This window comes from Podarcis melisellensis (genome assembly GCF_964234715.1).
Source record: "Podarcis melisellensis genome assembly, chromosome: 2".
Lineage (NCBI taxonomy): Eukaryota > Metazoa > Chordata > Lepidosauria > Squamata > Lacertidae > Podarcis > Podarcis melisellensis.
Window position 1 is genome coordinate 23,477,717 of NC_138529.1, and position 10,953 is coordinate 23,488,669.

Below are 10,953 nucleotides of genomic sequence, written 5' to 3' on the forward strand. Positions count from 1 at the left end.
TTCCACGACCCCGCCCCTTCTTCCCTTCCTTTCTTCTGTTGCTGTTGTTGTTATTATTATTATTATCCGCGTCCCCGCATTCCCCAAAGGCCGCCGTCCCTTCCCTGCCTTGGGCAGCCTGGAGGAGAGGATGGCTTCGCTCCCTGGGCTGGGCTCCCTCTTTCCCCGGGGTGGAAGCGAGGGAACGGGCAGGGAAGGGGAGCCTGACCCGCTCTGCCCTCTCCCCCCTCACGTACGTGCAGTCCTGGTTGTAGGAGAAGCAGCTGAGCGCCTCCGGCTCCCCTTCTCCGCCGGCGGCCTCCATGGACGGAGGTCGCGCCGAAGCCCCGGCCTCGATTTCTGCCCCTCGCCGGGCTTCGGCGTCTATCTCCCCCGCCGGACTTAAGTCTTCCCGCCCCCCACGCAGCAGTCACAGCTCCACGGCAGAAGCGACAGCAGCAACAACAAGCCTCGCAGTGACCGCCGGCCTGAGGGCGGCGCCATCTTCCCGGCCGAGCTTTCCTATTGGGCGGCGAAGGTTCGGAAGGGCCGCCTTTAGCTCCGCCCCTCGCGTCGGACGGGTCGCAAGCCGGGGCTCCGGAGCTCTCAGGCCCCGCCCATGACGCCAACAGGGCCGGCAGCGATTGGCCGGCGAGGTGGAAACAGCTGACGGTAGCCACGTGGTTGTGTTGTGGTGGTTGCATCAGCCTGGAAGGGTGTCAGAAGTGGGCGGCAGGTGAGCCGCCGAGCGATGAGCTGGCGGCAGCTGCAGCTACAGCTGCAGGCTCCCCGGGGCGCCGCCCTTTTCCCGGGGCCCGCTTCAGCTTTCCACGCTGCGTTCTTTTGTTTCTGCTTTAAACGGATTATTTCTAATTACGGCTCTGGGTTTCTGTAAACGGGCAGTCCGTTACCTCCTTAATTTGGGCGGAATGACTACTGTAGAATAAACCAGTTAACCATTACAACCTAACGACGCTTTATGCTTTAGTTCTCTACTTTTTTCTCTCTCTTCGTTTTGTTTTCTGTGTTTCTCCTCCCTCTCCGTTTCGTTTGCACATTTATGATTAATAAAAATAATTTATTATTTATATGCCAACCCTCTAACTGGGTTAATCCGGTCGCTCTGGGCGGATTCCAAGTCAAACACAGTGAGACAACGAACTTTTAAAGCTTTTGTTGTCGTCGTCAATAAACCAATTAAAAACAATTCATTGCAACCAAAGGCTATAATCCAGTACAACCTTACCTAGGAGTGCATCCAGTTCAACTCAGTGTTCCTTACAGTAGAGTGGAGCTGTGGTCTAAGCCCCTGAGCCTCTTGGGCTTTTGCTGATCCGAAGGTTGGCAGTTTGAATCTGCATGACAGGGTGAGCTCCCGTTGCTTTGTCCCAGCTTCTGCCAACCTAGCAGTTCGAAAGCATACCAGTGCACGGTGTACCGCTGCAACTGAAAGGTAAATGGCGTTTCTGTATGCTCTGGCACTCGTCACAGTGTTCCGTTGCGCCAGAAGCGGTTTAGTCATGCTGGCCACATGACCCGGAAGGCTTTCTGTGGACAAATGCAGGCTCCCTTGGCCTGAAAAGCAAGATGAGCGCCACACTTCATAGTCTCCTTTGACTGGACTTAACTGTCCAGGGGTCATTTACCTTTTACCTTTACTTACTTATACCACTGTTGTGGGCATAAATAAAACCACTATAGATAAATTACAGAATGGTGCTAGCATTAATGGTCTGTTATGGTGAAGCAAAGAGTCCTGTGGCTCCTTAGATACATCAAAAGTGGCATAAGCTTTCATTGATATGAAGATGCACAAATTGTAATCTTCCTGAATCTCGACTCTGGATTTGAACTGCTGGCCTTCTGATCAGCAAGCCTAAGAGGCTCAGTGGTTTAGACCACAATGCTACCCACGTCAGACTTACATATAGTGACTCCTCCAAGCCTTCCTGCACATTTGCTACTCCAGCTGGAGTGATTGCACTGCTCCAGCTGGAGTGATTGCACTGGCACAGCTATTGTTAAGACTGCAGCCTTGATCTGGGGGTAAGGTTATGTACTATGTAGCAATACGAAAAAGGGCATTCATTTAACTGTCTATAGAAACAACAGTCATTGTTCAGCAGGTGCCAAAATAGGTGGGAACACTGCTTCACAGCACACATCGATGAATTTAATAATAATAATAAAATTTTATTTATATCCCGCCCTCCCCAGCCGAAGCTGGGCTCAGAGCGGCTATTTAGCAACAGTGACCAGAGATTCAAGTGGACTGGCCCACTCATGGAATTAACATGGATTCCAAGTACACACATACGGAACTGCATTGTTAACCTTCACAAAAAGTGAGTCTGTGTTTGTCCAATGAGCAGTCATAGGGCAAATGTGCATAGGATGGGATTACTTCCAGGTAATGTGAACAGGGTTGCAGCTGCAAATTTGTGTGCATTTATCTAGGAGCAACGGGACACGGGTGGCGCTGTGGGTAAAACCTCAGTGCCTAGGACTTGCTGATCGTATGGTCGGCGGTTCAAATCCCCGTGGCGGGGTGAGCTCCCGTCTTTCGGTCCCAGCTCCTGCCCCACTAGCAGTTCGAAAGCACCCCTAAGTGCAAGTAGATAAATAGCTACCACTTTATAGCGGGAAGGTAAACGGCGTTTCTGTGTCCTGCGCTGGTGCTGGCTCGCCAGAGCAGCTTCGTCACGCTGGCCACGTGACCCGGAAGTGTCTTAAGTGAGATGAGCGCACAACCCTAGAGTCGGACACGACTGGCCTGTACAGGCAGGGGTACCTTTACCTTTTTATCTAGGAGCAACTGAACTTGGCGGAACTTCTAAGCCAGCATGCATCAATTTAGACTGCACACTACCTAAACATAGTAAATGAGAATTAAAGCAGAAGTTGGCTGGCTTTGGCAACAGGGATTTCCCATCCCCCATGATTTATGTTTATGAGTTAAGTGATTCACAGTGAATCCTGTCTGGGGCTGAAGGAAGATGGACTTCAACAACAACTGGAGGACCACAGATCCATCTAGCTATCTAGCTATCATAATTAGGCCACATCAGAGGTAGAAGCATGTAAAGACAAAAAAATGTGAACTACCAAACTCTGCTGTTTAAATAATTCTGAATAAATTCTGCATAATATTTAATGTGTTTACTATGCCTTAACTACAAAAATTTGCAGAGTGAAGGTGTGGGGAAGCAGAAGAGGAAGGAAAATTTGAAATCCATTTCCTAATTGTTCTTTGGCCATAAACTTGGCAAAGACCAAGGGTAGATGGTTCTGAAAAGCAGCCGATGAGATGGTAAATTTGTGCCTGGACTTTACCATCTCAAGCGGCAAGCAGCTATTCATATGTTATTCCATTAAAAAATATATCCCTGCACACAGAAAACTAGTATCAAGGAGAAGGATTGTTGCCCAGCCTTCTTCCCGACGTGCTAATTTTCAATGTGTGTGGGAATCTTTTTTTCATATCCTATAACTCAATGAACCGGTCACCTGGCTCCATATAAGGCAACTTCCTATGTCCTCATCTGTAGACTAGAGTGGCACAAACGACAGGTTTCATCACTTCTCTGCTGTCTGTGATAACTTGGTGTTAGATTCAGGAGGCAATGGGTTGCAAAGGAGCCATGCAAACTGAACCTGCAGAAATCCCATCTTCTACACAGTAACCAAGGCCTTTTGTGCCAACTTCTGGGGCCATGCTACATGTGATGTGCAGTTTCAAGGTCAGTGCCAGTGCATAGCATCCTTGCGCACCTGCTAAGGCCAACCTGCTTACCCCCCACGGGCTCTGGGCTCTGCTCCTCCACCTTGCGGTTGAAAATTGTTGATTTGCCATCTCTGAGCTGGCAAGCAGTGACATAGAGGAGATCGTCTTGTGCTCATCCCATGGGCAATTGTGGCTTTCCTCCCCATATACAGTGGTACTTCGGATTACAAACACTTCGGGTTACAAACACTTTGGGGTACAAACACCTCGGGGTACAGACTCCGCTAACCCGAAAGTAGTACCTCGGGTTAAGAACTTTACTTCAGGATGAGAACAGAAATTGTGCGGCGGCGGCAGCGGGAGGCCCCATTAGCTAAAGTGGTACCTCAGGTTAAGAACGGTTGCAGGTTAAGAATGGACCTCCAGAACGAATTAAGTTCGTAACCAGAGATACATATATATATATATATATATATATATATATATATATATATATATATATATATATGCTTTCGTAGATTTATATATATATAAATATATATATACACATATACATATACATATACATATATACATATATAAAAAGGTAAAGGTACCCCTGCCCGTATGGGCCAGTCTTGACAGACTCTAGGGTTGTGAGCCCATCTCACTTAAGAGGCCGGGGGCCAGCGCTGTCCGGAGACACTTCCGGGTCATGTGGCCAGCGTGACGAAGCTGCATCTGGCGAGCTAGTGCAGCACACGGAAACGCCGTTTACCTTCCCGCCAGTAAGCGGTCCCTATTTATCTACTTGCACCCGGGGGTGCTTTCGAACTGCTAGGTGGGCAGACGCTGGGATCAAACGACGGGAGCGCACCCCGATGCGGGGATTTGAACCGCCGACCTTTCGATCGGCAAGCCCTAGGCGCTGAGGCTTTTACCCACAGCGCCACCCGCGTCCCTATATACATATATACATATATATGTATGTGTGTGTGCATGGTTTACAAATTTAATACACAATATGTATTTTTCCAATTATGATTCGTTTATCATTCGACTTCCATATGGTTTCCCCATATTTTCTAGTATTGCTGCATATTATAAGTATACCATATCTATTCCGCTTGTTCCCAGATACATACTTTGCTGCTGTTACTGATTCAAATCCTACTTGCATTTTTACATGTTTTACAATAACTCTTTAGATATATTCTACAAAAGATTTCCAATCCTGCTTAAAAACAGTCTCTCCTTGACCTCTAATTTTCATGGTTAAGACTGCCAATTCGTTATACTGTATTCCATCACTCCTCCATATATTTTAAATTTAACCAAAAGCAGCAAGTAGGGCTGAAATCAGGAGCAGAGAACTGGCAAAGAGAAGGGGCTGCTCTTAACCCCTTTGCTCCCAGCTTTTTGTGCAATGAAAACAGCTCCTGATCTCAACTTCTGCAGTGGGGGAGCAGTTTAGGAGGCTGGGTTTTAAGGGCAGGTTTTTTTTTTTAACACACCTTGACCACCCCCCTGCTCCTGATTTTAGCTTCCTGCAGCATGAATTTTTAAAATAAACAGGAGTTGTTGGGTTTTTAAATTTTTTATTCGCTCAGCTTCCACACGGGGGTGTAGTATAGTCCTGAACAGACATAACAAATGTCAAGCCTCATTCTTGTTGCAACCAGGTTTGAGGGGCTACTACGGAGTGACCCCAGATTCACACAACCACCCACTGCTGAAGCAAGATTCTGGATTCCCAAACGAAGCATCTTTGTGTTTAATTTATGGAACCTCTGACCGAAGATCCAACACAACGTCCATTCTGTGATATGAACTTCTGGTACATTATAGGTGGTATTCAACTAAGTTTGACTCAGAATAGATAGACCTACCAAAGTGAATGGCCTTAACTTAGTCGTGTTCATGGATTGAAATGGGTCTACGATGAGTAAACCTTGGTTGAATACCACCCAAAATGCCAGGAAATCCAGATTTTCTACCAATCATACACTTCTTAGAGAGCTACAACCAATCCTGACGCTAGCAAATACACCAGTGGTTTTCAGCTAGTGTGCCATGGCACCCTAGGGTGCCTTGAATTATAGTCCGGGGTACAACACAGGCCTCTTTCCTTCTTTCATTTCCTCCCTTCATCTGATGTCCTCTCCCATCTCTGCCTCCCAAAGGCTTGCACAGCTGTTTGTTGCAGCAGTCCTGGCTACAAGCTCCCCAGATGAATGGTGCCTCTGGGGCTGGCCAGGGGTGCTTCCCAGGCCCTTGTGGGGCAGTGTGAGTAGGCACCTCTCTGTGGGGCAGGGTGGGCAACTCAGAGACCGGGGTGGCAGCAGTGGCTGCCTGGAGGACTCCCAAGGAAAGGAGAGGAGACTGAGGAGCACTCCACAAGGGAGGGTGTTCGAAAAAGGGTGAGAGGCTGCCAGCTCTGCAGGCAAGGGGTGACGTAACTGAGCCCCACAGGGGTGCCGCAGAAAGAATGTAGTTGGTCAAGGGAGCCGTGGACCCAAAAAGGTTGAAAATCTCTGCTCTACACATTTGTAACATTCTCACTTCATATTTTTCATTGCATACTTAAAAATCTTAGGGGTAAACCTAAAGACGTGTAATGTGGAAAGTTTCATCTGAGTTTCCATCATAAATTTTCAGTGGATCCATCAAAAAGAGCTGTCGCTACATTAAAAATAAGTAATTAATGCTGCCATCTAGTGACAACGTGGCCTCACAGCCGTCATCTCTGAAAATGAAGATCACGCATGTTCAAACCATGTGGTTTCTCCCAAAGAATCTTGGGAACTGCAGTTTATTAAGGGTGTTGAGAATTACAGTGGTACCTCGGGTTAAGTACTTAATTCATTCCGGAGGTCCGTACTTAACCTGAAACTGTTCTTAACCTGAAGTACTTTAGCTAATGGGGCCTCCTGCTGCCCCTGTGCTGCCGGAGCACGATTTCTGTTCTCATCCTGAAGCAAAGTTCTTAACCTGAAGCAATATTTCTGGGTTAGCGGAGTCTGTAACCTGAGGCGTATGTAACCTGAGGTATCACTGTACTATATAGCTCTGTCACAGAGAAACTTCAGCTCTCATGATTGTTTGGGGAAGACGCATGCCTGTAAATGTGCAATGTATGTCTTTTAAATGTATGGTGTGGATCTGCCCTTTCCCTCTGTTTGTAGCAGCCACAGCAACAGCCAGTCAGTGCAGGAGATATGTATAGGCTAAGTAGGCTGAAGCCTAGGGCCTCTAAATCTAGGGGGCCTCGCCAGCCCACCCGCTCCCCAGTGGGCAGTCTCCCCTCTCCCAAAATTGCAAACCCAAGACTTCATGTGAGGACAGGGCAACTTGGACCCCTAAGTCTAGGGGGCCTCACCAGCCTGCCCTCTCCCCAGGGTCAATCTTGTCCCCCCTTTTTTTTTTGCTGCTGCATCACCCCGTTGACTCACGTTAAGCTTGTGGTCCACCACAATTGTATTATTTATACCCAGCCACTCTTGGCACCTTCCAACATATTAAAAAATATAATTAAACATTTAAAAAAAACTTTCCTAGACAGGGCTGCCTTCAGATGTCTTATCTCCTTGGCTCAGGGGCCGCATAACTCCATACCCTCCAACATTTCTCTGATGAAAATAGGGACATCCTAAGGAAATGCATGACATACTGGGATGGATTCTATTGATCCAGGATCATCCCTGGAAAACAGGAACACTTGGAGGGTCTGGAGGTAGAGGTGGAAGGTATGGCTCTCCCCATTTATTTAATTGCAGAGTGTAGTATTTAAACTGGAATCACAATTATTCTGGGTTAATTACTGCAGAATAGACACACCCACAAAAAGGGGAGGGGGTTCATTTTTGTAGCCTGCTGCTACAGGACAACAGAAGAGTTTTGTGTGTCTCCTCAGATGTTTGAAGCCTTACCCCGAGGTGGTGGAAACAGGCACAGAAGACTTCCTGTGTACATGTGTGTTTTTTTTTAAAAAAATCTCAGTTCGTGTGTTAGCAGTAAACACAATAAAAAAGAAATTAAAATAGCCAGACTAATTCCCCACATATGCTTACTTACATTCACTAACTTGGGTGGAATGTTATATAGACAGTGCTGGCAACAAAGCAATAACTGAATATACGTATAAGACTCCAGCAAGCAAAATAAAAACCTTGTTCCACTCACCCACACATTCGTATTCACACAGGGTTAGTGTTTACGAATGAGGAGCCAAGAGCTCACCCTAGCCATCAACCACCAGTTCCCAGCTCCCGCTTGTGAAGTGGTCAGACTCTCAACATGGGACGAGTGTTTCCTCCAGGCCCCAGGAATTGCTGCTACCAGGTATGCCTTCAGGAACAGGCTACATAGATTTTTGTAAGTGCAGTCATGCAATATTTGTTCAGGTAAGGGAGTGCAGGGGTGGGGAACCTGTGGCCCTCCAGAAGCTGCTGAGCTACAACTCCCACCAGCCCCAGCAAGCATGATCAATGGCTAGGGTTGATTGGAGTTATAGTTCAGCAACTGCTGGCAGGCCACAAGTTCCCCTCACCTGCAATGACTAGTTACAGATAGGTAGCCGTGTTGGTCTGCAATAGTCAAAACAAACAAACAAAAAATTCCTTCCCGTAGCACCTTAAAGACCAACTAAGTTAGTTCTTGGTATGAGCTTTCGTGTGCATGCACACTTCTTCAGATACACAGAAGAAGTATCTGAAGAAGTATCTGAAGAAGTGTGCATGCACACGAAAGCTCATACCAAGAACTAACTTAGTTGGTCTTTAAGGTGCTACTGGAAGGAATTTTTTGTTTGTTTGTTCTGCAATGACTAGACATTGAAAGAAGGGCTGTCTACACCTTTCTAAAGCCTTTATTTGTGGATGGAAGACTAAACTATGGATAGTGTTGGTAATCAATTTTGAAGAGTAACTGTCTGTGCACTGCAGACATGAACTGCACAGAAGTGATGCATGGTAACTTTGGGATGAGGAGAGAAGCAAGCATTAATACAGAATTTACGACTATTGCTGTGTAAGCCTCTAAGCAATGGCTTGTACCTCTCTGTTTTGTGTTTCTTTTTATGTTGTTTCCATTACTTCATGATACTGAAAAAAGTAAAAGAAAACTATAAAAAGTGGCATGTTAAAACTGTTTTGGATCGTGCTTTAAGTAGAAAGCGTGGGAACTGTGAGGAAAATACCACAGTGATTCCCAGGAGGGATAGCTAGGAGGTATTTAAAGAACTCAGGATCTTTACAACCTTCTTACTTCCACCGTGCCTATCTTTGCTGCTGAAACATCCAACATAGCAGTTGATTATACCAAGAACAAACTTAGTTGGTCTCTAAGGTGCTACTGGGCAATTTTTTAAAATATATTTCGACTGTGTCAGACCAACACGGCTACCTACCGGAATCTAGAACCATAGCAGTTGATTGTTTGTCTCCACAAAGCCCATCTTTTCTGTGAAGCCTTAAGCTCTCACCTAGATGCAGAATCAGCCCAATACATTTTGGCACCCCAATTATGACCCCTCTCCCTGCCAGGGAAGAAGGGGTGAGTGAAGATCCACATCAGGAACAGGGGAGAAAGAAAGATCAACATCATGATCTGCTGCCTCTGGGGATCCTAACCGAACAACATGGCTGGGCTGGCCCTGCCTAGGCTGATCCTAAGCATGTTTACTGCATTCTTAGGCCTTTCAGCAACTATCAGTTCTAAGAACACTTCAATATACATGTTTAGGATTGCAATGCAAATATCTTTCAAACAAATGTTTTATCTCAAATATACAATATATCTCAGACGTACTTAAACAGATAATGTAATAGGGCACAGTTTCACAGCACCCCGTGGAATGGCTTTCTCATTTCATTTGCCCAGAATAAAATGACTGAAACAAACAACAACAACTATAAAGGGCTGTGGTAACCTTATGTATGGATCATTTCCCTAGTATGTCTCATATGATTTGAGTGAATATTTTGAATCCCACCCTCTCTATATAGCTTTGATCTTATATTAGTGCATTTTAAACATTGTCATTCCTTACTAGCTTAGGCAATAGGTTCCCAAATGGTGGTCTGCGGCCATTAGTGCCTCACAGACACAATTCAGGTAGTCAGCATAAAGGTTATGGAACAGTTGACAATAATGCACTTGACCCTCCACTTATTATTTCTGACAAATATGAGACTATTTTGACAAGGGACAGATTTATCCACAAATACCCATGGATCTCAAGTTTCTGGACTTGCAGCAAAACACACACACTCACACACATATAAACATACCTGCTGTTTTGTGCAAATCTGGTAGATTGAGAAACTTGTATTAAAAAAGCCCAGAAGATGCAATCTAGATGGATTTTATTTATAAGATTTTGCAGACTGTAGCTGTGAACTGGGGCCACACACACACACACACACACACATCAAGTTGCGCCCCATTGCTTCAAATTGGGCCCACTAGCTAGGCCTGAGTCTCATAGTTGCTGGGCCTGAGTTGCCCTGCTCTCGCATGAAGTCTTGGGTTTCCTATTTTGGGAGAGGGGAGACTGCGGCCCAATATTGTTTTTATACAATCTTGTTTGTCCTTAGTAACCAAAATTAAATTATCAACATATACAAGCAGAAAAATTGTTTTCTTTCATTTGCAAGGAATCATATAAAACAAAGTGGCGCTAATAAAGAAAAGTTCCAGGGTGGCAACAGAAAGCAAACTAAAAATGCTTTTGCAGTTCATCAAAACTATCCACCAATATGAAGTTATAGGAAAACTGGTGCTATTAACAGTAATCCTTCTAGTTGATTAATTGGTTCGTCCACTTCCATGCACATGACATGTGATGCTAATTATTTCCCCCAAGAGTTAAATGATAACTAATCAGAGGCAGCTATAGTTGCAAATGGCAACAAAGTATTTATGAAAGGAAGAGGAGCAGGTTTGCTCAAGTGTACTGCAGGTAGAAATACTGTTTGTAATGAATAGAGGGCAGTAGTTTACTTGCTCAAATTAACAAATAAGAAAGCTTTGAGAATTTAAATTCTAGATTAAAATTGATTACTTAATTGAGAAGGGGGATAGTTACAAAAACACTGGGGCCTAATTTGAATAGTAGAGTGCCTGGTATCTGGTGAGTAGACCAAAGCACTCGTCAGGAGAGCTATGAGATTCAGGTGAGGGTCAGATGCCTTGTAAATCCCAGCAGGTATATAAGAGGACGACCTGGCCTATGGCCTACATCTGGAACAAAACATCTGGAAAAACTTTCT

At 45.4% G+C, this 10,953-nt stretch overlaps 1 protein-coding gene across 3 annotated transcripts in view; it reads right to left on the bottom strand.

Moving 5' to 3' along the window:
* Positions 1-518, bottom strand: part of WIPI1 (WD repeat domain, phosphoinositide interacting 1) — a 48,950-nt gene extending 48,432 nt beyond the window's left edge. For 2 of the 3 annotated variants that reach the window (XR_014165353.1, XM_081899793.1), the window contains exon 1: positions 237-517. Coding sequence is in view for 1 of the 3 variants with exons in the window: in XM_081899793.1 (XP_081755919.1) it covers positions 237-304 (68 nt within the window). In the remaining 2 variants the exon portion in view is untranslated. Of the gene's footprint in view, positions 1-236 lie in introns of all 3 variants that reach the window. The other variant, XM_081899794.1, reaches the window with a different exon arrangement.
* Positions 519-10,953: the final 10,435 nt, after the last annotated feature.